General features: G+C 40.4%; 8 protein-coding genes across 12 annotated transcripts; 5 read left to right on the top strand and 3 right to left on the bottom strand.

The window, feature by feature from the left end:
* Positions 1-1,797: 1,797 nt before the first annotated feature.
* On the top strand, positions 1,798-3,153 carry LOC6645404 (nedd8-conjugating enzyme UbcE2M). The gene is made up of 3 exons (XM_002067983.4): positions 1,798-2,183; positions 2,275-2,576; positions 2,671-3,153. Exons 1-3 carry the CDS (start codon positions 2,078-2,080, stop codon positions 2,812-2,814), a joined length of 552 nt encoding a protein of 183 aa, XP_002068019.1. The 5' UTR covers positions 1,798-2,077; the 3' UTR covers positions 2,815-3,153.
* Positions 3,154-3,194: 41 nt separating this feature from the next.
* On the bottom strand, positions 3,195-8,562 carry LOC6645402 (mediator of RNA polymerase II transcription subunit 24). The gene is made up of 6 exons (XM_002067981.4): positions 8,360-8,562; positions 6,366-6,452; positions 6,144-6,301; positions 4,876-6,082; positions 3,997-4,814; positions 3,195-3,917 (listed from the first exon to the last, which is right to left on the bottom strand). The coding sequence occupies exons 1-6, from the start codon at positions 8,447-8,449 to the stop codon at positions 3,284-3,286; spliced, it is 2,994 nt and encodes a 997-aa protein (XP_002068017.1). The 5' UTR covers positions 8,450-8,562; the 3' UTR covers positions 3,195-3,283.
* LOC6645403 (chaperone protein DnaJ) lies at positions 6,524-8,305 on the top strand. Its single transcript, XM_002067982.4, has 2 exons — positions 6,524-7,352; positions 7,425-8,305. Exons 1-2 carry the CDS (start codon positions 6,707-6,709, stop codon positions 8,177-8,179), a joined length of 1,401 nt encoding a protein of 466 aa, XP_002068018.2. The 5' UTR covers positions 6,524-6,706; the 3' UTR covers positions 8,180-8,305.
* Positions 8,563-9,646: 1,084 nt separating the features above from the next.
* On the bottom strand, positions 9,647-12,587 carry LOC6645234 (WD repeat domain phosphoinositide-interacting protein 2). 5 transcript variants are annotated; one of them, XM_023177269.2, is made up of 6 exons: positions 12,387-12,587; positions 11,921-12,029; positions 10,979-11,740; positions 10,389-10,547; positions 10,125-10,252; positions 9,647-9,984 (listed from the first exon to the last, which is right to left on the bottom strand). In XM_023177269.2, the coding sequence occupies exons 2-6, from the start codon at positions 11,989-11,991 to the stop codon at positions 9,734-9,736; spliced, it is 1,371 nt and encodes a 456-aa protein (XP_023033037.1). In that variant the 5' UTR covers positions 11,992-12,029; positions 12,387-12,587; the 3' UTR covers positions 9,647-9,733. The 5 variants fall into 5 exon arrangements, with proteins under 5 accessions (XP_023033037.1, XP_023033038.1, XP_023033039.1 ...); XM_023177270.2 differs by lacking the exon at positions 12,387-12,587 and adding an exon at positions 12,094-12,195; XM_023177271.2 differs by having other exon boundaries at positions 9,648-9,984; positions 10,389-10,532.
* A 402-nt stretch (positions 12,588-12,989) lies between these two features.
* Positions 12,990-16,519, top strand: LOC6645233 (steroid hormone receptor ERR2). Its single transcript, XM_023177337.2, has 3 exons — positions 12,990-13,577; positions 14,522-15,197; positions 15,271-16,519. Exons 2-3 carry the CDS (start codon positions 14,556-14,558, stop codon positions 16,186-16,188), a joined length of 1,560 nt encoding a protein of 519 aa, XP_023033105.1. The 5' UTR covers positions 12,990-13,577; positions 14,522-14,555; the 3' UTR covers positions 16,189-16,519.
* A 219-nt stretch (positions 16,520-16,738) lies between these two features.
* LOC6645232 (UDP-glucuronic acid decarboxylase 1) lies at positions 16,739-19,063 on the bottom strand. Its single transcript, XM_002067978.4, has 2 exons — positions 18,041-19,063; positions 16,739-17,438 (listed from the first exon to the last, which is right to left on the bottom strand). The coding sequence occupies exons 1-2, from the start codon at positions 18,911-18,913 to the stop codon at positions 16,923-16,925; spliced, it is 1,389 nt and encodes a 462-aa protein (XP_002068014.2). The 5' UTR covers positions 18,914-19,063; the 3' UTR covers positions 16,739-16,922.
* Positions 19,064-19,131: 68 nt separating this feature from the next.
* On the top strand, positions 19,132-21,148 carry LOC6645231 (glycylpeptide N-tetradecanoyltransferase). Its single transcript, XM_002067977.4, has 2 exons — positions 19,132-19,462; positions 19,523-21,148. Exons 1-2 carry the CDS (start codon positions 19,264-19,266, stop codon positions 20,746-20,748), a joined length of 1,425 nt encoding a protein of 474 aa, XP_002068013.1. The 5' UTR covers positions 19,132-19,263; the 3' UTR covers positions 20,749-21,148.
* A 136-nt stretch (positions 21,149-21,284) lies between these two features.
* Positions 21,285-26,506, top strand: LOC26529203 (ATP-dependent DNA helicase Q4). The gene is made up of 7 exons (XM_015177833.3): positions 21,285-21,502; positions 21,571-23,971; positions 24,035-24,686; positions 24,746-25,522; positions 25,591-25,766; positions 25,830-26,146; positions 26,221-26,506. The coding sequence occupies exons 1-7, from the start codon at positions 21,401-21,403 to the stop codon at positions 26,452-26,454; spliced, it is 4,659 nt and encodes a 1,552-aa protein (XP_015033319.1). The 5' UTR covers positions 21,285-21,400; the 3' UTR covers positions 26,455-26,506.
* Positions 26,507-27,952: the final 1,446 nt, after the last annotated feature.

The raw sequence follows: 27,952 nt of genomic DNA, 5'->3' as shown, positions 1-27,952 counted from the left end.
TCCATATTTCCATTCACCACCAATATTAACATTTTAAATATGGCACTATAACTTGTATATATATAAACAACTTCTGGACCTCAAGTTTCCACTTAAAAATACATTAAAAAAATTATACATCTATAAATATATACATACATATATATATATATATATATACACCAATTATTTGTTAAATTGGCTAAACTAAAATGCTGGATAAGACCAACTAAATTAATGAATTATTAATTATAAATGAAAAAACAAAAATCTCTGCTCTGTGTCGGCAAGATTTCTAGGCTAAAATTCTTCTCTACCAAATAAGTAAAAGTCCCAAACAAAAAAAGGCTAAAACAAAATATTTCAAATAGGTTTAATTTAATTGTTCTTTTGGTTTTTTTTTTTTTTTTTTGGTAGATTTTTGTGACCCACGTATAGAAAAATATGTTGAAGAAAGAATTACCAACTAGAAAATATTTATATACCTATATATAAATGTACTTAACCAAACACTCTCTCTATTTATATGTAAGCGTATTAATGCACATTTTTTTATTTTTTTTTTTTTCATGTACATTAAACGGACAAATTGAATTCGATGAATTGTCTGTAGAATCAGCAAATGCCAGCCAGATTTTTAGTGAAAAAAAAAACGTATATAAATATTAACTTATTTATATAGAACATATATAGACATATACGAATAATAGAGAGCAGATGGCAACGAGATATGTAGGTGAATTTTAATGGTTAGAGAGCAAAAAGCAAGAGATTGAGAATGGATTAGTCTTAATACCGACTTTTTTTTACCCAAAACCAACATAAATAAGTAAAAAGAAAAACAAAAACAGAAACACACGCTAGCATAATTATTAACTGTTATGAAAGAACGTAAGAGTCTTAAGATTTTTAGCTAAATTTTGTATATTTTAATCTACAAAACTATAAAAAAGCATATATGTATATATATGCATATATATACACACATATATGTATATATATAATATATATATATATATATATATATAGAGATATTATCTGTTTTATAAAGAACAATAAAAATAACATCGAGTTTTCTTTCAAAAGGGGTTAATAATATTAAAAAAAAAATTTTGTGAAGAATGCTGAGAAAATTATGGAAATCCTTCAACATTCAGTTTGCCTTATAGTCTGGAGAAAATTTGAAAGTTTATCCAAAAACTGTCACCAAAGTAAATCCAAGAGGCTATGAAATATAAAAATTTTGATACTACATAGTTATTTTTAACGAAAAGATATTCTTCATCCGCCATGTTGGAAATCTCTTTTTTAAACAAATGAAGCCCTAATTTAAGAAAACTAGTTTAAACTTTTTCTTAACTCAGTTTTGGGAGTTTTGGAGCATTCCATATAATGATAATTTATCATTGAAAAAGATCATCATGCATCAAGTTGGGAGAACTGTTTCCCAGTGCCACTGTCAATGATGGAAAAGGTGAAGGCGCTAGATTTGCCCTCGGGCAGCGGATAGGGCTGGAGCACAGCAATACCCATATGTATATGCTTTAATTTGGATTTTATAAAATGTGAATGAGCCGGTGATTTCTGAGGATTAAACATGCTTCAGTTTTAGTTTTCTTTTTGTTATTTGTGACTTAGCAACACTGGTAATCAGTTGCCACCATTAGACATTATCCCACACTGAATTACTGTTATGCTCATGTTATCGTAATTGACAATTTCGGAGCAAACCTATCGTAATCGACATTATCGGAGCAAACCTATCGTAATCGACATTATCGGAGAAAAGTTATCGAAATGTTTAAAGTGTGGCAACGCCAACAATAAACACATCTGGCCATACTGAGAAGCAGACAAAGCGGAATTCATATTAAAATAAAGAAAAAATAACAAAATTGTACGGTACGCAGGTCATCCATCACATTTAACAAGCAACCAACCTTTTGTAACAATATCGAACTATGCATTGATATTTGCCATACGGTAAAGTATCGCATCAACATTCAAGAAACAACTAAAATTGCCGCGCAAAGGGAGCTCCCATTTAAGAGAAAGACTTCAAAAGAAACGCCAGCAAAAATAAAATAATATAGCAAAAATGATTAGGCTGTTCTCGCTGAAGCAACAAATGAAGGAGGGCGAACAAAAGGGTAGCGGTGGCCAGCAAAAGAAAGCCTCGGCTGCCCAACTGCGCATACAGAAAGGTTAGACGGACAAGCCCAAGCCCTTGGGTGATGAATCTTGCCAAGAAATTTTAGCTCTCAATTTTCCCATTTCTCTTTTAACTCTGTGCAGATATCAGTGAACTGAACCTGCCTAAGACTTGCGTGACAGAATTTCCAGATGCCGATGACTTGCTCAACTTTAAATTGATCATTAGCCCAGATGAGGGCTTCTACAAGGATGGACGATTCGTGTTCAATTTTCGTGTGGGCTCCAATTACCCGCATGAACCGCCCAAAGTCAAGTGCGCGACACTGGTCTATCACCCCAACATTGATCTGGAGGGTAATGTGTGCTTGAATATTTTGCGCGAAGATTGGAATCCAGTGCTGACTATTAATTCCATAGTTTATGGCTTGCAGTTTTTATTTTTGGTAAAGTCAATAAGTGTATTGTACAAATGTATTCCTCTTGGTTTAATGTTTCTTTCTTCTTTTCTTGGGTGTCTGTTCGTTTGATGTTAATTAGGAACCCAATCCGGAGGATCCTCTTAATAAAGAGGCGGCTGATGTTCTACAAAGCAATCGACGACAATTTGAGTATAATGTGAAGAAGGCCATGCGTGGTGGCTATGTGGGCGAAACTTACTTTGAGTGCTGCATGCCCAAGTGATATACAACTTTATTAATTTAAGCCACCTCTCCCTGCAACCACTGCTCCTGGTCCTTCTCTCCTATCCTCTACCCACAACACCACACCGTACTCCTTGCAGAAACAACAAATTATTGTAATAAATGAAGAAAACAAGAACACGAAGCAAAAGTAAAAAAAAAATGTTAAAATGATTTTCCTTGTTTTGAGAATTGTTCATAATTATAAAGAATATATCAAATTATTGTAATTTGATGGATTTATAAAAGTCTGATTTTTAGATCGTAATCAACATGAGTCCACACAACTCTCCATTATGGATAGATTCTATTTAAATATACAGAGTTCGATTTGATTAAATGCTCTCGCACCTAACTCCCCGGAAATGAAAGAATAATAAATTTATAGTTCTTTTAATACAATTTATTGTTATTTAGCAAATACTTTACCCTCCCCACCCCCTGTTTTGTTTCTATATGTGTGCATCTGCTCACAGATGTATACTGTCCCTGGACAGATGCATATTCCTCCACAGACACAAGTCGGTAACAGCTGATTGTCTGCCCGCTGTCGAACGAAGATCATAGAGTCGGCTGATTAACCCCACGCCAATATCTTCTGTTGCCATCACCTTGAGCAATTGCTGCACCAAATTGCTCGGCAATAATCTCAGAACAGGAGCAACCCGTTCGCCACCACACTCGATTAGCAGGGAAATGAATTGATATACAAAGATGGCCTTCGGTGACAGCTCATCCCCACTGACAAATTGCACAAATACGCCAAAGATGTGCTGAATACTGGATTGAAGTGATTCCTTTAAGTTCTGGGGTGTGGCACGCACGTCTGAAGAGGTGGCAGTGGAGCTGAGCAGGGTTTTTCCAGTGCCACTACCAACGAGACCAGATGCATCAGCAAAGTCATTGGAGTTGTCACTATTACCATCGCCCATCACTTTACGCACTTTGGGCGTATTGGCAGTCATGTCCTCTTCGTCGTGAGAGCGTGAACGTTTCTTGAATGAGGCAACACAGGCACTTGAACTGCGAGTCTCGAGGCAAGAAATGATGCAAGAGACGCAAAGGCGAGCCAAAACCAAAGATTGCGGTTCATTGATGTCATCTCTAAACACGGAATAATAAGCAAAAATCACAATATTCGTGAGTTCCTTATGATCACTTATCATAAGCAAAAACAACTTACCCTTGTCTCCGTATCATTAAGGGCGCCACCACAAACTGGAGTAAGGCTTCGGTACTCCGTTCAATATCCAAATGCATAACAGCAAACACTATATCCATTGCCTTTGCCATGTCTTGGGTATATTTATACGTTAGCAACTGCTCCACCAATTGAGTAGCCAGCCATGCCGCTCCGCCTGCCAGCATTAGCGATTCCAGGGTCTGAGCCGCCCGCACCGGCAAATGTCCGGCATCCGAAACACTGCGCCACACTTCCCGAAACTGATCTATCAATGGCGTGTGGGAAATTAAGCGTGATTTTGTTGTTGGAGCCGGGTGAACGTCGTGCTGCATTTTCCTTATTATTTGATATGATAAGGCCAAACGCTCCTTGGCATTCTCCTGACTGGACAACTCCTCGCTGGTCAGGGGAGCCAGAAACTGTTGAATCATATTCAATGGCTTTAACAGCTCCGTCTCCCTTACCGAGTACATGTAGGCGCACAGAAAACTAGTGGCGCACACTGAGAAGCTAAATAAGCGTCTCTTGATGTTATCCAAAATGTTTTTCACATCCGCCGACGAGAGAGTCTCTTGCTCCCAGGCAATGAGCACATGATGTAACACACCAGGCAGATTCAGACAAATGTCCTGCCAACTGAGATTACTTGGCTTTAATTGACTGGTCTCTGGTTTGCTCAGATTCAGAAGCAGTTCATCGACAATGGCATCATCGCACAAAGCCAAAATCTGTCGGGGATTCTTTAGTTTATTTCGCTCCACCATGCATTCACGAACCCACTTCTCGAAAAATGAATCTCCGCGTTCAGACAGGACGATCTGAAAATCAAGATAAATGAGGTCAGTGGAAAATGGGTTATAGAGTAAGGCGCCAACTTACATCCGAACCATATGTTTGCACTATACTAGTCAGCATGAGAAAGGAGACATCAAAAAGAGTGGATCGTATGACCGACAGTTTGCCGAGTTCGCCAGGCTGTGGCTTCGAGTTCTCATTACATTGGATGAGACGGGTAACGAAAGTTTTAAGACGTCCTTCAACAGTGGCAACCGACAGGATGAGTTCAAAACTATTGCCCACTGGCACTTGGCAGAGAACATTAACCATATCCTGAACCTTGTTTGTACAAAGAGTTTTTATAACACCCGAGAGTGGAACCTCAGCCCTTTTGATAAAATTAATATTCGATGGCGTCTGTTGTCCATTGTCACATTTCTTAAGCAGCAAAGAAGCGGCTTCTCTCTGGCTGGCAAATTTCTTCACATGAACATCATTAACTAGCTGCTGTTTTGTCCAATCATTAAGTAGAAATTCAATCATATTGCACGAACATTTCGTATCCATGAAATCCAGCAGTAGATTATCCTCGATTAGCAATTCCAAAGCCTCAACCAATTCAGGTATATATTCCACTGGTGGTGGCTGCTCACCCGGTATCCTTTGCAGAACATGCAGCTGTTTAATAATATGAGGCATTTTGAAGAACATAAATGCCCCCCACATGGTATCCGGACTAGTGTCCGCCACATTGCTCAATGTGAGAAAGCCAGCCCTGATTATCTCATAGAACAGGCGCGTATTCGTATAGCCCTTGAGCCGTTGCAGCATTTGCAGTTCGGCCACATAGTAGCTTGTGTCCTTGCAGGGATTCAATAGCACCTCGACAGCCAATAGAGGCTGCACACAATACGAAATCTTTTCCGCTGGCTGCTGCGGCGAGTTCAAATTCTGCATATCCAAATGCTTTGTATCAATATAGGCCAACTGATGAAGCTGTTGCTCGACGCCCGGTGAGTTTAATGTGAAATTCGAATTTGTAAGGGATCCCTTAATACTGGCATACTTGTCACGTATCCGCGCATAGCAATCGAACTCCTCATGGCATCCCACAAACAAGATTGAGAGCAGGAACTGATGTTGGCTCAAACGATCGATAACGACACAGGTCTGATCCAGCATATACGATTGTTCGGCACTAATCTCGCCATATAATTCATAATGTTGGACTGTACGCCCAAAGATCTGTAATAGCCAAAGCACGAGTTGGACAACAGCTGATGGCAAAAGGGTTTCCTCCGATTTGATGCTGTTTATTGGAAAAGAAAATCAGTTGATACCGAGACATTAGAGACTGTCTGATGACTTACCGACAAGTTACTCCATCTATTATGCCAATTAAAAACTCCAAAAGGGCCGTAACACTATAGACACGTTCAAGTTTATCATATTTGGCTATGCAGCGTAAGACGGCGGCATGGGAGACCAGGTGAGCGCATAACGAATGCTTCAAATAGTTTAAAACCAACTAAACAAAATGACAATGATCACTGATGATGGCCAAAATGAAATTGTATGCGATTTTTAATTACCGGATTAGCTGTGGATCCAATAACGGCCTGCTGCATTAGGCAATCGGCCAAATTGTAAACATCTCCACTCACACCTCTTGGCAGAACCTATGAAATGATATTTCAAAACATCAGTTTACATTTGAAAAAGGAAAACGTTCAGTTTAGTTCAGTCAGTAGTTTACTTCACAGTCTTGTCAAGAATTTGTTCATTCACACTCGGGGTCTCGTTACGTTCATATATCTAAATAAATATATAGGCAAATCTTTGCTTTTTCATTATTATTATCCTTGAATTACCAGTTAACTAACTTCCTACCCCTTCAGACATAAACTACACAAAGTTGCGCGCGTGTTCTTGTATGTTAAGTTCAAATTTTCAACGCATTCCAATGTACACTTATTTCGTCGGCCTAGCCAGTCTTCGTACCACCTGCCAGCCGGAGGCTCTCAGAAGGATGCTGCCAACGGCCCCTACTGCTACTGCGACGTGTTCAATTTGGAAGCGTTTGGTAAGCCAATATCAGTTCCGCACCCAGAAGCCGGTCTATTATCCCGATCGTCAAGCCGAAATGAAGCATCAGCGATCATCGCCGTCGATGAAGGTAAAGTCACCAACAATGCAACAGCTGCAGCAGCAGCAACAACAACTATTCAACAAGACGGGTAAAATGCTGCAGAATCGTATGCAGAGTCGTGGGTTGCCCAAGGACTACTATTACAAGGTGCTTGGTGTACATAAACATGCAACCATTCAGCAAATACGTTCAGCCTTCTATGCTTTGGCCAAGCGCTATCATCCGGACTCTACGCATTCGGAGCAGAAATTGCAACACTTCCAAGAGCTTTCCAATGCCTATAACATTCTCACGGATGAGACGAAACGTCTGGAGTACGATCAATTAGGTAGCATTAAAGATGAGCAGGCATTCCTGGCGCAAGCAGGTAATCCAATGCAAATGGATCCGGAGACGGCGAAAAAATACGAAATGCAAAAATCAAATGATGGTATGTATCTGGGGATGGTAAATTGACCAATTTCTCCATCTATATAATCTAACCCCCATCCAATATGAACAGAAATTCAAAAGTTGACCGGAAATGAATTTGATTTGTCACTCTCATTTGTGGATGCTACAGTTGGGTGTAAAAAGCGACTGGATTTACGCTATTTACGTAAATGTGACACTTGCAAGGGCAAATCCCAGCTGATGGCCCATCGTGAGGTTGGAAAGGAACCCTGCCGACGTTGCAATGGAACTGGGAAAGTGACCACCAAAACTGTGACCTTCACGTCGGTGAACACATGCAGCCAATGCAAGGGGAAGCGATTTATCAATCGCAACGATTGTGAAACTTGCGATAATCGCGGCTACGTAGTGGCCAATGTTGAGGTGCTGATCACGGTACCGTCCGGTTCCAAATCCGGCGACGTAATCACCATCGACAATCCCAATACGAAGCAGCGTGTCAACTATCGCCTCGACGTGCCGCCTAGTGAATATTTTCGACGCATTGGTAATGACATCCATACGGACAAGCATTTGACCATTTCGGAGGCAATACTTGGGGGCAATTTCACGGCTCGCGGCCTCTATGAGAATGTGGAGCTGCGCATCGAGCCGGGCACTCAATCGGAAACGCAAATTGTCCTGAAGAACAAGGGAGTGCGTTCGCAAGACGGTATTGGCAATCACATTATCACACTGAAAGTGCGAATTCCGCGCAATTTATCGGTGAAGCAGCGCCAGTTGGTCCTGGCTTTAGCCCAGGCCGAAGAGCCGCTGTTCGAGCGGCATCAAGACGTACTAGCCAGTGCCATAAAAATGGTATGAATGAGTAATATGGGATGCTTGGTGGTGCGGCACGTAATAACTTCGTTTATAAATTCTCAATGTGGACAAAAGCTTAATTAACGTTTTAAAATATATAAAACAAGGATTTTTCTGAATATTCCCCAATATATATGTACATCATATGTATACAAACGCATGCACTTTGCCACTTTCGCTTGCCTTTTTTATGTTGATACCCCATTGCGAGTCGGACCAGCGTTCGCGCCAGGCCACATAGATGAGTTGAAGGATTTTGTTGTTCTCCTTCATATCCCGAACTGAATTTGATTTAATCTTTACTTTGCTTCGTTTATTTAAATTTTCTCTTTTAATGTTGACACTAACAAATGGTATCCATGAATAGGGTGAACTATCTGTTAATAGTGATGGCAGTTACCTATATTCAACCGAACAAGCAAAGCAACACTGCGCACGATACAACAGCAAAAGGTAGCTCACAACTACCTACGTCATCAATGGTATCAACAGACTGCCTTGCATCCCTTTCTTTTTCAAACAGGCTAGCCTCATATAATGCAAAAGGGAAAAAGAGAAAGAGACATTGCAACCTACTGCAGTCGACCTCTACGTTTTATCTCTATGCCGATGTTATTGTTATCGTTATCGATAAGACCCGCCCAATTTTAAATTCATTTAATTTAAATAATTTTTATTGAATACAATAAAGTAGCGTATGGTTTGCTTTTTGTAAACGGTTTACATATGTTCTAAAATGTTTAATTTTTTTTTTATTTACTTTGTACAAAATATATATATGTATATATACTATATATTATATGTATGCCGAAAAATTGTTCCTCCATTGCACACACCAAAAATTTGGAATTTTTTTTATTTTCACTCGTCTGTTTGAAATATTTGATTTTTTAATGTTTGGGGAAAATTGAAGCGATTTCGGTGGATTGTCAAGAAGAGGGGGCAGAATATTTAAACATAACGAACTAAAGATGTACCAAAAAGAAAATATTAACAAAGTCTAATTTTTTTTATTTGTTTTTAGAAGCAGGCAAATTATAAGATTTTTTTAAATTAATTAACAACTAACTTAAGAGAGTGTACGACGAAAAAGCATTGAAAAGGCTTAAAAACTAAAAAAAAATTTGTTTCGGCATGGTTGTAAGGGAGAGAGAGAGAGAAAGATATAGGATGAAGAGACTAGAAAATCCCTCTTACCTTCTATCTCTCTCAATTGGTTGGTGTTGTTGGTATAAAACGAGGAAGATTTTGCCATAATTTTTTGTTTTTTTTTTTTGTTTTTTGTTGATAACATTTTTTAAAAGCTAAAGACAAAAATTAAGTCTAAGACCTATTCATTTATTTACTTATTTATGCTTGACGCCACACAGAGAAGAGCCCACTAAATCGGTCGTCACCGGATCAGATCACTTTAGCATCGTCGTCCATATATATATCTATATATATATATATATATGCATATACATATGTAGTACTTTGAGGAGTGAGTTATTTTTTTTCTTTTTTTTTTTTTTTGATGAATGAGTGTATTTGCCAAAACCGAAATGTTTTACACATTTAAGTGGAAGAAGCAGAGCCACCAGTTGGCTCGTCACCCTTAACAGTTGAGGCATAGCTGGCATTTGATCCGGATCCTCCGCCTCCTCCTACAGATCCAGCCCCGGAACCGGATCCTACACCTCCTCCACCCGTAGAGCTGCCTGGTTTATCCGAACTCTTGCCATCGACAGCAGAAGCACCACTAGCACCACCACCACTGCCGGGTGGTACTCCAGCCGCACCACCAATGCTCACACCACTGTTAAGGCCTAAAGTTCAAGGTGAATTTAACTAAAAGGAATATTCTTTTGCGATTTGTATGTATGTTGAATGTGGGGGGGAGGTGTAAAAATACGAGGAGTGTGGGAATTTGTGTGTGTATGTGTGTTTGTGCGATTATACTAAGCACCTTTAATATCCATGGCATAATGATCCTCCAGGCGCAGATCATGTCTCTTGATAAGCTGACACTCTGCTCCCTCAATTGAGGGTATGGAATATACATACAAGTAACCATCCTGCGAGGCAATCAAAAGCCTGTAAAATGGGAAAACATTTTGATTATATTATTCAATGTTAAAACTGCAACTAAGCTTAGATGCTTAACACCTTTTTATATATTATATATATGTATATTCTTTTCCTGCTTTCGAATAATTTGCATTCGACTTACCTAAGTTGCTTTTGTATTGTGGCTATGGCGCACATTCGACGCACTCCTGCCTCGGGCAGTGTGACCGAAGCAAAGGCTCGTCCCTGGCTGAACACATCGGTCACCTGTGTGGGCAGGTAACTGGTGACCGTTTTGCTCAAGAATCTAAAAAACGAGTAACTTGGCATGAGAGAGTAGATAGTTGATGAGTTTTGATTTGGTGTTTTTGTTTGTTGCGGTTGATTTGGTTGTTCGTGTTTGATTTGATTTGATTTTGTTTTGTGGTTTTATAAAAATGAAAGAAAAGAAAAATAGATAAATGTCACAACACACAAATTAAGCAAAGAAGAAGAGTTAACAACACAAATAGACAAGACATACAACCATTCGCTCTAGCACGCTAGGATAATGAAATTGATGGAGGTAAAAATGAAATGGATAGACATACATATAAGAGGAGATTCACCCAATCACGCCACCATTTAAATTCATACAGTCAAAACGAAGATTCAACTAGGGATGCAGATTCCAAATAGTTAAAATCTTAACCCTTAATGATGTCTACATCCCAAGTTATCGATGAGAAATAAACAATATCCAACACCACTTACCCCATCCAATCGTCACTCGATTGCTTCCCATGATCGGATTGCTCCGTGGCACTACGATCTAGGCGAAAGATGTGCACCGTTTCTGTGTTCGAGCTGGACACCAAATAATCGGAGCAAGTGCTAAACGATAGTGACACAATCGACACACAACGCTTGAGTCCTCGACGCAGTTCAAACAATCGACTGCCATCCTGGGAGCTAAAGACTCGTATAACTGTGCCTCTCTCGCTAGCTGTGGCTATCTCTGTGCCTGATGGACTGAAGGCAATGGCCGCCAGTGGAGTATCATGAGCGGGTATCATGGTCTTGGCGTGCAAATTGATGGCATCAAAGATTTGAACCTCACCCGAGGTCACACTGCCCGGATAGGCCAGATAGCAATGGTCCGATGATGAGGAGAGAGCACATAAGCCCAATGGATTGCATGGAGTATCCCGTATGGTATGCACCACCTTCATATCCTGGATATTGTGTATGTACAACGACTCCTCCAAACAGACAATCAAACGTTCCCGATTCAATTTCACAGCCAAAATTGTGTTGGCATAGGAGTAATTGCAGATTTCGCTCTGCTTCTTGAAATGACACACCTTCAGTTTTCTGGGCGCCCTCTGCGAAACAATGGCCACCAGCGAACTCTCGAATAAACGTTCAATTAAAAACAGCTCATCGCTTTTCGTGTGATAGATTTTATCCAGTGCCGAATCCACCGAGCCCAAGCTATACAGGCTGTAGCCGCCGCTGGTGGCAACTGCAAGCGAACTATTAATGGAAACGGAAATCATGGTATCAGTAAAAGAAAAATACCAAAATACTGTAAATACCAAGATGGAAGTTCAGAAAACAAATTGCTTCCAAAGAATAGCATTTAATTCTGCTAATTCTGTTCTTTATTCAATTGAATTTCGATCTGAACTTCATCTTTTGGATTTCTTTTCTTACGTTATGTTTTGATTAAAATTGACAAAAACTTCACCCGCGTCCACATCGGGTCGGCCCAGCAGGCTCATCATACTGTCTATGGATGGGGGGTGGGGTGGCTAGGGGATAGCTGCAAAAGAAAATGAAAACAGATAGTAAAGTAAAGTTTTAACAAAGACAATGGTCAAACACACAAAGAGTCCTAAGAACTCCCTTCCTCACTCCATCTCCCTCTATCACACTATTCATTCCTCCTTTGTCAGTTATTGGAAAAATAGATTAACACATATTTCGGATTGCGTATTTAACAGAAAAGAAAACAACAGAAAAGCAGCGTAATAAATATGTTATTAAAGACATACACGCATACATATGTATGTATATGTGCATATGTATGCATGTACACAGCGCTAGGGGCTGCTTCTGCTGCTGATAAAAAGTAAAAACAACAACAAACAAAACACACATACGTGACTTTATTTTTTACCTTTTGCTACACGAAATGCCTATAAATTGATATTATTTATGTAAAGAATACTCTACTAAATGTAACTTATATGTTTCAAATTTCACAATTTACTGTAGCTATTTAATATTTAATGATATTTTCAATTTTTGTCGCGCAATTGTTTTTGCTCTGTTTTCGCACACACAACACGCACCCACACACACAGACACGCGCGCACTCACACACAGACATACATCAGCAACAGAGCCAGAACCAGGGCTGGCGTACAGATTCCACATGGTTGCATTTCATTTGGCACCTGCCCTAGTGATGACAAAACTGAATTATAGGAATTCGCCTATAAACACAATCATTATTTTGTTTTATTTAATAATATTCCAATACTACGTTTTTATCGAAGGATAATTATTAATTGTCCCTATCACCCACTATTAAAACATATTTATTTTTGATTAATTCTATTCTATATAATTAATTATATATAATTCTATATAAAAACGTTTGAGTATCTGCTGGTGAAGCAGAACACAGTGACTGTGACTAAACAGTGACTAAACGTGTCACTGGGACAGTCACATTAATGTGGGTCATCTCTTATCACCAATTCTGCCACACACAGCAATTCGTGGCCAAGTTCTGCTTCTCTCTTCTGCTCAGTCTGTGCTTCATTTTCTCACTGCATTAAATTATATATTTTTAATTTTGGTTTTTTTTTTATTTTTCTAATATGCATATTTCTGTGACATTCAGCAAATACCAAACTTAGCTAAAACTGGCGTAAGAACAAGTGACTCAAACGGAAATTCGACGCGAAAACGGTGAAAAAAGAAAGAAAAACCGAACCGTACAAAAATTAATCGATGCGTCTATGAATTTTGAGAACTGCATGTGCAATATAATCAGTTAATCCATTTTGATCGCAAACACGCATTAAGTACAATTTAAACTATGTAAAAAAATATGCCATTAAAGTTGTAATTGTTAATTTGCTCAGTTTACGGCAAAGGCGCATAGGGGCAAAGATGATGCAGACAGACAACAAAAGCAATAATAAAGTGCTCGAACCAAAATAAATACATAGTATATACATGCATATACATATGTATGTATATCTATCCATCAGAATATATATACATAAATATTAAAACTATCTAGTGCAGCTGATCATACAAATACAAAGAACCAACTTTATAACAACAAAAAATTTACGTAAGTTTGTATGCGTGTGTGTACACATAGCGAGTCTAATAAACAGACAGACAGCCAGCCAGATGACCAAGCTGGAGGGGAGGGGTAGGGGACGAAGGACAGGCCCACCTTGGCTATGTGATAAGAAAACGTGCGGAACTTGCTTATCTTGCATCTCTCCAGGCTGCTGTTCTGCTGCTAGAGTTACAGTTAGCTTTAGTTGTTATTTCTACCCCCCTCAATGTCAATAGTTTTGGCTCGCGCGCTTTTTTCCTTTTTTTGGTTTTTATTGTTTAATCAGCGTCAGCTCTGTGCGTCGTGATTTGTTGGTTGTAGAGTACCGTTAGGTATGGACACTTTACGCATTGTACCGTTATCGCTTGTAGCTGTAGCTCTCTAGTTTCGCTGTACTTTTCCATCCAGTTCCCAAGTGGTTTCCAGTTCTATTTCATCAGACCTTCTCCCTCCCCCACAATTACTATATCTTACTTACTATAATAGAGACAGAGAGAGAGCAACAAAAAAAGAAGGGGACAACCAACCGAATAAGAGTGAAAGAAATTGCACTGCGCTTAGTCTAGTTGCATATTTCAATGCCATTTTACATTCATTAATAATTAAATTGTAGCCTGTCAAAGGTTTTTATCATTTGACTACAACAACAACACAGCAAAATACCCACAGTGGTTCGATGTTCATGATAGTAATTCTAAGAGTATCCCGAAGTCTACTCTTTAAATTAGTGAAACAAAACTTTGTTTCAGTTTCGTTATGGTACTCATAGCATGGCTAAGAATTCATTTTGTTTTGTTGAGTTTTATTCCACTGTGCTTCAGACTGTGGTCATGTACTCTATGACATTCAAAAGCCGCCCAATCTCAAACTCATATCGCAACGATTGTTTGTAGTCTTAAAGGTATACATATGTATTTTAACTTCTCCCTCTTTTCTCTTTCTACCACCAGAACCAAACATTACGCACAGATAACTCTCTCGAATATGTCGGACGGTGTTGGTATATTGCACATCAAACAAGAGGTGGACACCTCTTCATCAACAGGAACAACAGGAGTGGGAGGAGCCAGTACCAATTCATGCTACAGTCCAAGTTCAAAGGCAAACACAACAACGCCAGTAACCACAACATCGTCATCGGGATCCACAACGGCTCTCAATAACTCGAGTAATAGTAATAGTGGAATGAAGTCCTCACCGTCCGTATCGCCAGAGCGTCAGCTATGCAGCTCGACTACATCCCTGTCCTGTGATTTACACAATGTGTCCCTGAGTAATGATGGCGACAGTCCCAAAGGCGGCAGCAGTGGAGGAGGCGGTGGTGGAGTAGGTGGAAACAGCGGCGGCGGATCGGGTACTCCAGGAAGTGCTGGGGGAGGCGGCGGAGGTGGAAGTTCTGTACGAGATGAGCTTCGTCGATTATGTTTGGTGTGCGGTGATGTAGCCTCGGGCTTTCATTATGGAGTGGCTAGCTGTGAAGCTTGCAAGGCATTCTTTAAACGCACCATTCAGGGAAATATTGAGTACACATGTCCAGCGAACAATGAATGTGAGATCAATAAAAGGCGACGGAAGGCCTGTCAAGCCTGTCGCTTTCAAAAGTGCCTACTCATGGGTATGCTTAAGGTAATTATGTCGGCCACATAATCATAACATATTAAAGTTAAAAGTTCACTTTTTATTCCTCTGCTTACTATAGGAGGGCGTGCGATTGGATCGAGTTCGTGGCGGACGACAGAAATATCGTCGTAATCCCGTGTCCAGCTCATACCAGACAATGCAATTACTCTATCAGTCCGGTACCACGTCCTTATGCGATGTAAAAATCCTTGAAGTTCTCAATTCCTATGAGCCGGACACATTGAGTGTACAATCCTCGCCAAGTCAGCAACCGCACACGACCAGCTGTAATGATGAAGCCTCCTCCTCATCGGGTAGCATCAAGTTGGAGGGCAGCACTTCAGCATCGACCCCCACGCCTAATGGCACATGCATTTTTCAGAACAATAACAATGACCCTCAGGAGATTCTTAGTGTGCTTAGCGATATCTATGATAAGGAGCTAGTCGGTGTTATTGGCTGGGCGAAACAGATCCCTGGGTTTATTGATCTTCCGTTGAATGATCAAATGAAGTTGCTTCAAGTATCGTGGGCTGAAATACTTACACTGCAGTTGACATTCCGATCGCTGCCCTTCAATGGGAAACTCTGCTTCGCCTCGGACATGTGGATGAATGAGCTACTGGCCAAGGAATGCGGCTATACTGAATTCTATTATCACTGTGTCCAAATTGCCCAGCGCATGGAGCGTATATCGCCACGGCGCGAGGAATATTATCTGCTCAAAGCTCTTCTTTTGTCCAATTGTGATATACTCCTGGATGATCAGAGTTCCCTACGTGCTTTTCGTGACACCATCTTGAACTCGCTCAATGATGTGGTCTATCTCTTGCGTCACTCATCAGCAGTGTCGCATCAGCAGCAATTACTCCTGATTCTGCCTTCACTAAGGCAGGCTGACGATATACTTAGACGTTTTTGGCGTGGCGTTGCTCGTGACGAGACCATCACGATGAAAAAACTATTTCTAGAAATGCTCGAACCGCTGGCCAGGTGAAAAAGAAACGGAGCTGCTAGTTTAAGATTACAGACCAGGTGCAAATACTAATTTTTAAGGTGATTGTGTGTGTATACAGTATACTTTAGTGTGTCATAGATCTTAAGACCAAAACTATAGATGGTAGCCAACCAATTGTATATAAATGATAGACGATAAGTCGAAGATGAAGACGAGTAAAGTAAATTGTAAATGTCCCCGGGTATAATTAGACCAAGAAAATGTCCATTTACTCATCTAGAATCTAATTCCAAATTAGAACTGAATGAAAGATTGGGGAAACTGATTCAAAATAGAAGTCCAATCCATATGCAGCTCTTGTTAAAGTTAATCTTTGTATTTTGTTTTTATTCAACTATCAGTTAAAGATTTATAAAAGAAGTCTTTTATATAAAGTAACTAAATCTTATGTGTCTTAAACATCGCTAGTATTTTCGAAATACCAAATAATTTCTATATATATGTACATATATATATATATATATATATATATAGAATAGATGTTTTAAAGATCTATCTTAAATTCTAACAAGAAAAGTTTGCACATAAGTTGATTTATTTCTACTACGACTGAAGAATATCACTATATTCGTTTATAAGTATGATATCAATAATCCCGATTACAATTAGCGCTATCGATGGTCATATTTACATTGCAGACTAGAGACGTTCCATGCAGGCACACACGAATTTACAATATCATTCTCCTATTTATAGATAGTAAAAGTAACTTCTTACGGCCGACTGCGCTGCAGATCCGGCGATTCAAAGTATTTTTTAGAATTCTCCTGAAAACGATCACTGCGTGCCAATTCATTACGAAAATATGAGATAGTCTTCATTAGACCAGTTTCAAGTGGCACCTTCGGCTCCCATTTGAGCAGCGTTTTAGCTCGTGTTATATCCGGCTTACGACGCTGTGGATCATCCTCCATGGCTTTGGTCTGTTTGATCTCGCTAGGCCCGCCCACCAGTTGTTTTATGATTTGTGCGAATTCCTCAATAGACTGCTCCACAGGATTACCCAAATTGACGGGCTGTGTATAATTAGAAGCCATTAAAGCAATCATACCATCCACCAGATCGGATACATATTGAAATGATCGCGTTTGTTTCCCATTGCCATAGACTGTGATGGTTTCATTGCGCAGAGCTTGTAAAATGAAATTGGATACAACTCGGCCATCATTCATATGCATTCGCGGTCCATACGTATTGAAGATACGAGCGACCCGAACTTGCACTTTTTCCTATTGAACGAGATAGAACCAAAATTATTATGATGTCAATTGTTTGTGTTCTTCCCCCACAATTTTAGATAATTATATCTTTAATGATAAAAACATACAGTCTGTCAGTCATGCGTCATGTTGAACATCGTACTCATCACTAAAGCTCAGTGAGAAATCTAGGATTTCAATCTCGGGGAAATTTCTGATATGCGTCATATATTTTTGAACAACAATTTCTTCATTTAGAATGGAAAAACATATAAAATCTTCGAATTGTTACTTTTAAATGGAATGTGAACTCCGTCACTGGTAAAAAACATAAATTCATCATGATCGCATGATGATTGCACGGCATGCAAAGGCCCCTCTGCCTCATTAAATATATGTACATATGTATATGTAAATGGAGATTTGTTATCTTGCCGTGACCACCTACTGTGGTTCTCTCTAGCATGCGGAACATAAACACCAATTAAAATTGTTCAATGCTCGAGTGCATCGCCAGAAATCAGGAAAATACTGGTTAGAAGCCAGAAAAAATCAAATCTGACGCCACTCGATATACCCCTGATTCTAGTGTGTCCCCCATTTTGTGCTTCATTGAATATTTTGCTGCTTACCTGCTTAGCATAGGCATAGCTAAGGGTCTCTGACACACGCTTCCCCTCATCATAACAAGCTCTGGGTCCAATTGGATTCACATGTCCCCAATAGGTTTCCGGCTGGGGATGCACTGTAGGATCACCGTAGACCTCGGATGTGCTCGCTATTAAGACTTTCGCCATTACTCGCTTGGCCAAGCCGAGCACGTTGATAGTGCCCATGGTATTTGTCTTAATGGTTTTCACAGGATTATACATGTAATGCGGTGGTGATGCTGGAGAAGCCAAATGATAGATCTCATCAATCTCTATGAACAACGGATTCACAATGTCATGATGAATCAGCTCGAAATTTTCATGACCCAGCCAATGTTCGACATTACGTTTGCGTCCCGTAAAGAAATTATCGACAACAATAATTTCATGACCCTGTATCATCAGATCATCAACCAAGTGAGAACCCACAAAGCCTGCGCCTCCAGTTATGAGAATCCTCTTGCGATTCTTATAGTTTAAATATTTCACCTTGGGATATTTCCTTGGCGTACTGGCCTGAAGTGAACGTATCTGCTCCTCAAGGTGGACCAGCTGCTCCTTGGTGTGTTTCATTTCTAGCTGCTGCGCCTCAAATAGAGCATGTTGCTCCTCATAAGCCAATTGGAGGTTTCGTTGTTGTACATTTTCGGTCGGTGGCCATTGGCGTTGTTGTTCCTCCTCCTGCTGCTGCCCGGATGTACTACTTCTGCTGATAAGGGAAGTATTATTCAAAAACCTCAACAAATAAATTAATCCTAGAACAATTGTGACGACGGCCGCTATCTTAAGGCGCTTTTTTGTGGCACTCATCATCGTTATGATTGTCGCTGCAGCTTCTTTACAAACAAAAACCATATGTTCGCTTTCCAGGGCGTGCACCTTATACTTATCAGCAGGGGCTGGGAAAGCATTTCATTATAAACCGAAATTGTAAACGCCTGCTTATTAAATATAAACAAATCGGCAGAAAACCGACCAAAACATTTTACCGAACTTCGGTCTGTCATATGTAGATAATTTATCTACGCCCTTCAATGTATCGATATATCGATCATTCTTTTTAATTTTTCAAATGGTCACACTGTTGGGGTCAGCTGCTGTCAGAAAAAGTGCTGAATTATTTGTTGCATTTTCATTAGTATTGCAAATTAATTGGAAAGCCAAGCTCCCCGTTAATCAAAAGCAAAGAAACAAAATTTTTCAAAATGCCATCATCGAATCCAAAGGCGGAAGACAAAGAACCAACCGCAGGTCAAGATCTCCTGGAACAGGCCAAAGAAGTGGTTTTGTCTACAGAACAAGTGATGGCCCAAGCAGTTGCCGGCTTGAAATTGCAAGATTCGTCTAGGGCCAAGCTAGATGATCCAGAAAGCACACTCGACCTATCCGAACTAAATCGTACAGGTAAATAGTATATGAAAAAACCGACAAAAAAGGAGCTTTTTATGATTGAATTGAGGTTAGGTTCAGCTTCAGCCAAGCAAGTTCTGCTTCAGGCGGTCTCCGATGCCGTTGCCAGCAATCGTCCTCAGCCCAAAAAGTTTGCCTTCTGGTCGACACAGCCAGTGACGAAACTGGACGAGCAGGTGACCACCAATGAGTGGATTGAGCCCAATAAGGATGTCAGTCTGATACGTCAGGAACCATATACACTGCCCGGCGGTTTCACTTGGGTAACACTGGATCTCAATGATGCCAGTAATCTCAAGGAGCTTTACACTTTACTAAATGAAAACTATGTGGAGGACGATGATGCCATGTTTCGCTTTGATTATCAACCCGAATTCATCAAATGGTCGCTGCAGCCACCCGGCTGGAAGCGGGAATGGCATGTGGGTGTACGGGTAGAGAAATCTGGAAAATTGGTTGGGTTTATAGCTGCCATACCCAGTAACCTGAAGGCCTACGACAAGGTGCTCAAAGTCGTGGACATTAATTTTCTATGCGTGCATAAGAAATTGCGTAGTAAGCGTGTGGCTCCCGTATTGATACGAGAAATTACTCGGAGGGTAAACCTCACTGGTGTATTCCAAGCTGCATACACAGCTGGCGTTGTTTTGCCCACTCCCGTATCGACATGCCGCTACTGGCACCGGTCATTAAACCCCAAAAAATTGGTGGACGTGCGTTTTTCGCACCTGGCTCGCAACATGACAATGCAACGCACTGTCAAGTTGTATAAGCTACCCGATCAACCCAAAACCAAAGGCTATCGACGCATCACACCCAAAGACATGGATAAGGCCCACAAGCTGCTCGAAGAATATCTTAAGAAATTTAATCTGTGTCCCATTTTCAGCAAAGAAGAGTTTCGCCATTGGTTTACGCCCAAGGAAGGTATTATCGATTGCTTTGTGGTAGCCGATGAGAAGGGTAATATTACCGATTTGACCAGCTACTACTGTCTGCCGTCGTCGGTCATGCATCATCCAGTTCACAAGAGTGTTCGGGCCGCATACTCCTTCTACAATGTGGCTACTAAGACACCGTGGCTGGAACTAATGAACGATGCTTTAATATCGGCCAAAAATGTTCAAATGGATGTCTATAATGCCCTCGATCTTATGGACAACAAAAAGTTCTTTATGCCATTAAAGTTTGGAGCTGGTGATGGCAACCTTCAGTACTATTTATACAATTGGCGCTGCCCATCTATGCAGCCGGAGGACATTGCCTTGATACTCATGTAGAGGGCAACAGGTGTTTTGGCGATATTTTCATCTATTCCCACTCCACCACCAAGAAAATATAATGCAGCACTCTTAAGGCACACATTACATACATTCTAAAAAACGGCCGCCGCACTCCCGTTCTAAAACTTTTAATCTAATTTTAGTTATTTAGTATTGGAAACAAAAACAATTTTTAAAATGCCTCAAAATGAATTTGTATTTTGCAATCGTATTTATATTTCAAAACTATGTTGCATATTATGTTCTAGAATTTTGCCAATGCCACGGTTAAATTTTTTTTACAAAACGCGAAATGAAAAAACACAGACACACATAAAATGAAGAAAAATTGAATAAACTGCGCAGCAATATAAATACACTAAGTCTTTAAATAAAAATACTCCATTTGCAGTTTAAATCTTGAAATATTTAATATTATATATTTGGAAATCAGAAAGTCCGTGGAATGGCGAACCGCCAAATTTTTAGATATGTTTTTATATCGAAAAACGATAATTGTGCTATCGATATTTTAACATAAAAAAAGCGCGGGCTCAGCAATAGTACAAGTACGTGTTGATTTTTGTGTGTGTATTTATATGTGGGACAGTTGGTCGTCAGTGAATATTATGTTTCTTCGTTTGATGGTGGAAATAAATATGGTGTAACAATGGATGAATCGATCTTTAAACAAAAATATCAGAAGTACAAGCTACGTGTCAAATTGTGGGAGAAAGACTTCAAGAAGAAGAATGGACGTGTGCCCTCTAAGGTGAGTGATCTTGCTAATACATAATTCCTTGGGTTGACAATCTAATAACTGCGCTTATCCTTGACCAGTACGATATTCGTGAGGCCAGCCAGGACATACGCGACTCCTATAAAATGTACTACAAGTTGAAGACTTCATTTTTGGAGGAGACCCTCAGTGAAGTTCTCAGCGAAGATGGTTTCGATATGCTGGAAATGTCAGCGGCTGAAGATCTGGGTGTTAGTGTGTTAGATCAGGATCAAAGTCTTAGCATAAATGGTGGTCCTCCGCTACCGCTCGATATAGTTTCGCTGATGGAGACTCCCAAACAAACGGTAAACTTTTCCAACCTGCAGGAGCTGCCCCACCCGCAGGCTTTAAGTAATCTCACTAATTTGGATGAGAATCATGTGATACGCAAATTTGAAGCTGTCAACGAGCTACAGCAAAATCAAAATGCCTGGGGTCCAAATGTGAGCAAACAACAGCCTATAAAGGAAACTAAATCCATTAAAGAGGAAGAGAAACGGCGTTCTTCAGTTGGACTTAAGCCCAGTCTTAGTGCGAAATTGTTTCAATCTACACAGGGATTCGCCAAACGTAATCCTCGTAAGCCTCTTTCACGAAACTCCCTGAATCTTGGAGGCAGTTCCTCCGCCAGTGGGTCAAACTTGGAAGCAGGTGGTGCTCTACTAGAGGAACTGCCCGATTTCGAAACAATTCTTATACGGAAGGCCCAGGAATATAAGGAAAAAGAGGCAGCTATTGCATTAAATCCCTTGCTTCATATAGATCATTCAAAGGAAGCTATCAAAACCCACGTAGATGAAGGCTGGCTACAACGGAACACTGAATCTAACTCGCTAAGAGCTGAAGTCATCAATATAGAACCAAATAACAATGGGAATCCTGGAAGGAAATCCCATTTCGGCCTGTCCAACATAGATGTCAGTAAATTGAAAGCCTCGGAAAGTCCCATAAGCAATCCACTAGACGATCACATTAATCCCTTGCCCTCTCCAACCAATCCCTTGCCATCCGTTTCTCACGAAGAAGAAGAATCTGGCGACTCTGATTCCATAGTGGCAGAAAGCGAAGAGGAGCCTGAGCCACAGGAGCATCGCCATTTGGCCAAGCGTCGTCGCATTATACCGGACAGTGATAATAGTGTGGCACAACCAAAACCTCAGGTAGAAGCAGAACCAGAGCCACCCCAGCAATCAGAGCAAGATGAATCTGTTAAAGATTTTTCAGTGGATGAAGATGAAGATGCCACATACGAACCGGCACAAGTGAAAAAATCTAAGGCCAAACGAAAACAAGCAACTGCTAAAAGGCAAACCAACAAACCCAAGCCAGAAAAGAAACCCAAGGGCGAAAAGAAGACACCAAAACCTAAACCAGAGAAGATGCCAAAGAGAACTGCAAAGCCAAAGATCGAGGAGATAACACCAGATGATGGGGAGCCAGAAGTGGAGAAGCCCCTGAATCCGGAAGATCTTAAATATGTACTCGCTATGGAAGCCGGTGACATTACGTCTGTGCCTCGCATACAAATCCACGAACTGGAGCAAGCCGATGAAACTGCCCAGCGTTACATAAGAAATTTTACCATGCCACAATCAGCAACTGGCGGAGGAGGATCCTCGCACCAAATTGATGAAAAACGCTCAGCTGCCCGCAAAAAAATGGAGGAGAGAATCGCTGCAGGGAAACTGAATGAGAACTTTGTCACTATCAATATACAGAAAAAGAAATTTGTTCGAGGCAAAAAATCGGTGAATTTTTCCAAATACAAGAAGCAACAATGGCGCCATAAAAAGCGAGTGGCTGCACTTAGTGGTCCAGACATGGATATGGGTGGTTGTGATGGAGGTGTAATTACTTGCTTTCAATGCGGTGGTGTTGGTCATTTCGCAGCTCGGTGCACGGTTAAGGGAGATAACCTGTTGCCACTTACCGCTCAGCTTGAGGAGGATCCCTCGCCATTCCCCACCCTGGCCGAGGCGGAACAGATGGCCAACGATGGAGCAGTGGCTGCCCACAGTCGCAATATTGAGCGTTTACCCCAAGCAGCTAATTCGGCCATTCTCCAGAGAGATAATGACGACGATGACGATGTCGAGGACGAGGACGAGAAAAACGGCAACAGCAGTAATAGTGAGGCGGGGGAGCATGAAGATTCGTCAAAGCCCGAACCGGATTGGTCTGATAATGATTCGGATATCGATATTGACGCTTTAGATGCAGCAATTGAGGCGAGTCAATCACAAGTATCGACTACATCTCCCATTAAGAGCTATGTAGGGCACAAGATACCAGAAGAGTTCCTCAAGCAGGCAGGCCTGGATGTGAACTCCTCCAAGACACGCACTCAGCACGGTGGCGTAAGTCCTCTCTACGATCTCCTGCCCAATGGTGATATTCAGAATGCAACACCTGAAGTGATAGAAGCTTTACACATGTTTGGTCACAGCGATTTCCGAAAGGGTAAGTAATGATGAATTGATTTGCCATTAAAATTCCGTTGAACATTTTTTGTCTGCAATTCAGGCCAGGATCGTGCCATTATGCGCACCTTGTCGGGTCTCTCATCATTAGTCACCCTAAGCACAGGCAGTGGCAAGTCCCTGTGCTATCAATTACCTGCCTATCTGTATAGCCGTCAGCTGGGAGCTATCACCTTGGTCATCTCGCCTCTTGTGTCGCTTATGGAGGATCAGGTCACCGGTGTGCCACATTTCCTGCGAGCACATTGTCTGCACACTAACCAGACACCGCAGCAGCGGATCAAAATCCAGCAATTGATAGCGAAAGGAGAGATTGACATTTTGCTTGTGTCCCCAGAGGCTGTTGTATCCGGCGAGCGTGCAACTGGCTTTGGAGCCATTCTCCGTCAGCTGCCGCCGATAGCCTTTGCCTGCATCGATGAAGCCCATTGTGTGTCCCAATGGAGTCACAATTTTCGACCTAGTTACCTAATGATTTGCAAAGTCTTGAAGAAAAATCTCGGCGTGAAGACGGTGTTGGGTCTAACAGCCACAGCAACTTTGCCTACCAGAACCAGCATTATAAGGCATCTGGGTATTCTTGATGGTGAGAAGGGAATTATTAGCGATACCCCACTACCGGATAATCTCATTTTGTCCGTATCAAAGGATGAAAATCGTGACGCTGCCCTCTTGCAGTTGCTGAATAGCGAAAGGTAATTTAGAGTTAAATAAATTGGCTCTTATACTAATTCATATGTTCTATTCTATACAGATTCGAGCCCTGCCAATCGATAATCATTTATTGCACCCGTCGAGATGAGTGCGAAAGGATTGCTGGCTTCATCCGTACCTGCATTCAAGACCAAAAACAGAAATCCGCCGATGATGGCAAAAAGAAAAAACGAAAACGTGTCAATTGGCAAGCTGAGCCTTACCATGCTGGCATGCCTGCATCTCGAAGGAGGACCATACAGAATGCATTCATGGGTAACGAGCTTAGGATCGTGGTGGCCACCATAGCTTTTGGCATGGGTATCAATAAGCCAGATATTCGAGCAATTATCCACTACAATATGCCTAGAAATTTCGAAAGCTATGTACAAGAAATCGGACGCGCTGGACGCGATGGACTTCCTTCACACTGTCATCTGTTTCTGGACTCGAAAGGAGGAGATCAAAATGAGCTGAGGCGTCATGTCTATGCCAATTCCATAGATCGCCATGTAATACGAAAGTTATTGCAGAAAATATTTGTGCCTTGCAGTTGTGAGAAGCAATTAAATGGGAAAAAATTACCAGCGGCGGCACTTCGTCCACCTGCAGTGAATGATGCCGATGACAAGGATCAAGAGGCACGTGATCATATCTGTCCGGGCCATGAAATTGGCTTCTCTGTGGAGCAAACCGTTGAGGCTTTGGACATTCCGGCCGAAAACATATCGACGCTTTTATGTTATATGGAATTGGAACCACGTTGGTGCATGAATGTCCTCAGTTCCGCTTATGTTATGGCCAAAGTTATCTCCTACGGTGGAGCCAAGTACTTAAAGTAAGTGAAGTCTATATTCCTTCTTTTATAAAAAGGATAAATCTTTGTTTTTGATATTACTTTCGCAGACATGCAGCTAAAGAATGTCCACCTCTGGCCATGGCTATTGCTTTGAAAATTAAGGATAAGTCATTTAAGGATGATTCCAACATTATTGAGTTTTCAGTCACCGATATAGCCGCTGGCATCGGCTGGAATAGTGGCGTAGTGAAGTATCAACTTAAGAATCTGGAATGGATTCAGGGTTTGTGCCTTGCCTAAAATTTAGCCATCGACATCTTTTTGAGTTCCACTGTTTCTTTTGCAGTCAATGGCTATCCCAAACGTTCACCCATTTCCGTGAGTTTCTTTGATCTTGGTTTCCGACTTAAGGCTCCGGGCGATTTCACTGAAACTGAAATTGATAATGCCTTGGATACACTATACACGCGATCTGTGAAACAAGAGCAAACGCAGCTCATCCAACTTCAGTATGTGGCCCATGGGTTGGCTGCTGTGGCATATAATACTTGTGCGCATTGCTGTAATGCCGATTTCCCACAGGATCGTGGTAACCAACTGAAAGCCATCATACGTAACTATTTTCAAAATGATTATCCACAGGATTTGGAACTCGAAATCGAGGTATACATATTTCTTTAGTTTTATTTTCCATTTCACTTTTATCTATCACTTAAACAATGTTTTTTTGTTTATAGCCGGACAATGTGCCAGATGATTATATCATATCCGATGTCCATGCCCTGATCAACATGTATCCCGATAATACATTTAGTGGTAGAAATATCGCTCGCATTTTCCATGGCATACCTAGTCCAAATTATCCAGCTGTTATGTGGGGTCGCTGTAAATTTTGGCGGGCACACAGTAAGGTAAATTTTAATCGCATTCTAAAATTGGCCAATCTGGAAATTGTAAAACGGCGAACCTAATTATCTTTTTGTTTAAAGACTATACAATTTAAATATATTAAAGTTAAAACTACATTTAAATAAAAACTAACTTATTTCAAGATATTGAAATTTGCATTTGGTCAGCACACTTGGTAAGATATAAAACAAAAGCATAAAAAAAATTCCAGGACATGACATGCTTCATAAAAGTTAATATTTTTAAATTTATTTTTAATGGACTTTTCAGAAGCTATTTTTGCCAATCAATGCGAATGACAAAGGGCTTTTTATCGATTTTTTTTAAATTTTATATTCTATATGTATTTTATATACCTATTTGGAACAATTAGCATCGGCTGGGTTGAAAAAACAAAATTAAAAATCCACCAGCCCAAAAAAAACTGCCTAGGGAACCATGTCTTTCCATCCTGCGACAGGATTTGTGGATTTAACAATTTTCTCAAGGCCATATTTCCGCAGGACATAATGGACTTCGACAGGACACCATTTTCTGGGTACTCCAGAATTATCGAGGTTATCGATCTGCATTCAAGGATTTTCAATATCCTTCCAAAAATATTGCTCGGATTTGTGAAGGGGGTGTCAGAAAAATGTCCAATATCTGGGTTTTTTGAAAAATCAGAACGAAGGTGGTGTCAAAAAATGAAAATCATCAAGGACCAAAATTGTTGCAAAGGACATCTTGATAGTCCTGCGGAGAGCTGAGATGTAAAGGATTTCTTGATTTTTTTATACTTTTAACGCTCAATTTTATCCTGGAAAAAATGTGAAATACCAGGCCAACAGAATTACTTGGTAGGTGGCTGGTTTAAAATTTTTTTTTTAAATGTATAGCGGACTTTTGGGCATTTGGGCAAAATCGAAAAATCGTAAAGCCTTAATATTGCAGGGGCTTTCATTACTGTTGAAATGTCCTTTTTACAGTTTGTTCTCTATGATGAAAGGATTTGTTTGACACCACGTTCGCCCTGATGCTCCAAAGGACACGCGATATATTTGATGCTTCTTTTTTACCCCAATAAGTAGGCAACACTTTTTAAAAATACTACATTATTTACCACACAAGTATGCTAAATACATCTTCTATTTAAATAAGCTTTATAGTCCTCTTGGGTATAAATACCAATGAGGTTTGGTCCTTTTTATATCATCTACTTGTGTTGTTATGATACTATTTTTGTATGTATGGATTCAGCACTTAAATAAAAAAAAAAAAAAAAAAAAAAAAAATAAAATTTAAATAAGCTAAAAATTACAAAACTGCTTATAGCTCGCATATTAAAAGGATAATCGGGATGTCGTTGTGCCAGATGTAAGTCCTTGTTCGTAATCATCGACTGGTCTCACCATGTCCTAGAATATCCTTTTTAATGCTGAAAAGGGGACCTTTTCGATGTTTGTGACCTTAGATGACACCAATTTTTTTTTATGCCAATTTGTAAGAATCATGAAGAACATCCTAGGAAACTATGTGCTTACGTCCAGAAAGAATACAAGAAAAGGATTATTTTCTCAA

Source organism: Drosophila willistoni (genome assembly GCF_018902025.1).
Source record: "Drosophila willistoni isolate 14030-0811.24 chromosome XR unlocalized genomic scaffold, UCI_dwil_1.1 Seg143, whole genome shotgun sequence".
NCBI lineage: Eukaryota > Metazoa > Arthropoda > Insecta > Diptera > Drosophilidae > Drosophila > Drosophila willistoni.
The sequence above is the reverse complement of the archived record's forward strand: the minus strand, read 5'-3'. Positions and strand labels throughout refer to the sequence as shown.

Excerpts from the sequence above, each read along its gene's own strand:
- LOC6645404 (XM_002067983.4), top strand. The coding sequence starts at position 2,078 with ATGATTAGGCTGTTCTCGCTGAAGCAACAAATGAAGGAGGGCGAACAA. Across the intron at positions 2,184-2,274 it reads CCAACTGCGCATACAGAAAG|ATATCAGTGAACTGAACCTG; the intron begins GTTAGACGGACA and ends AACTCTGTGCAG. Across the intron at positions 2,577-2,670 it reads GCTTGCAGTTTTTATTTTTG|GAACCCAATCCGGAGGATCC; the intron begins GTAAAGTCAATA and ends GATGTTAATTAG.
- LOC6645403 (XM_002067982.4), top strand. The coding sequence starts at position 6,707 with ATGTTAAGTTCAAATTTTCAACGCATTCCAATGTACACTTATTTCGTC. Across the intron at positions 7,353-7,424 it reads AATGCAAAAATCAAATGATG|AAATTCAAAAGTTGACCGGA; the intron begins GTATGTATCTGG and ends CAATATGAACAG.
- LOC6645402 (XM_002067981.4), bottom strand. The coding sequence starts at position 8,449 with ATGAAGGAGAACAACAAAATCCTTCAACTCATCTATGTGGCCTGGCGC. Across the intron at positions 6,083-6,143 it reads ATAGATGGAGTAACTTGTCG|CATCAAATCGGAGGAAACCC; the intron begins GTAAGTCATCAG and ends TCCAATAAACAG. Across the intron at positions 3,918-3,996 it reads TTAATGATACGGAGACAAGG|AGATGACATCAATGAACCGC; the intron begins GTAAGTTGTTTT and ends TTCCGTGTTTAG.
- LOC6645234 (XM_023177269.2), bottom strand. The coding sequence starts at position 11,991 with ATGATGAGCCTGCTGGGCCGACCCGATGTGGACGCGGGTGAAGTTTTT. Across the intron at positions 10,548-10,978 it reads TCGAGTGACGATTGGATGGG|TTACTCGTTTTTTAGATTCT; the intron begins GTAAGTGGTGTT and ends TCTCATGCCAAG. Across the intron at positions 9,985-10,124 it reads TTATGCCATGGATATTAAAG|GCCTTAACAGTGGTGTGAGC; the intron begins GTGCTTAGTATA and ends CTTGAACTTTAG.
- LOC6645233 (XM_023177337.2), top strand. The coding sequence starts at position 14,556 with ATGTCGGACGGTGTTGGTATATTGCACATCAAACAAGAGGTGGACACC. Across the intron at positions 15,198-15,270 it reads TACTCATGGGTATGCTTAAG|GAGGGCGTGCGATTGGATCG; the intron begins GTAATTATGTCG and ends TGCTTACTATAG.
- LOC6645232 (XM_002067978.4), bottom strand. The coding sequence starts at position 18,913 with ATGGTTTTTGTTTGTAAAGAAGCTGCAGCGACAATCATAACGATGATG. Across the intron at positions 17,439-18,040 it reads GCTATGCCTATGCTAAGCAG|GAAAAAGTGCAAGTTCGGGT; the intron begins GTAAGCAGCAAA and ends CTCGTTCAATAG.
- LOC6645231 (XM_002067977.4), top strand. The coding sequence starts at position 19,264 with ATGCCATCATCGAATCCAAAGGCGGAAGACAAAGAACCAACCGCAGGT. Across the intron at positions 19,463-19,522 it reads ATCCGAACTAAATCGTACAG|GTTCAGCTTCAGCCAAGCAA; the intron begins GTAAATAGTATA and ends AATTGAGGTTAG.
- LOC26529203 (XM_015177833.3), top strand. The coding sequence starts at position 21,401 with ATGGATGAATCGATCTTTAAACAAAAATATCAGAAGTACAAGCTACGT. Across the intron at positions 25,523-25,590 it reads GGTGGAGCCAAGTACTTAAA|ACATGCAGCTAAAGAATGTC; the intron begins GTAAGTGAAGTC and ends TTACTTTCGCAG. Across the intron at positions 26,147-26,220 it reads ATTTGGAACTCGAAATCGAG|CCGGACAATGTGCCAGATGA; the intron begins GTATACATATTT and ends TTTTGTTTATAG.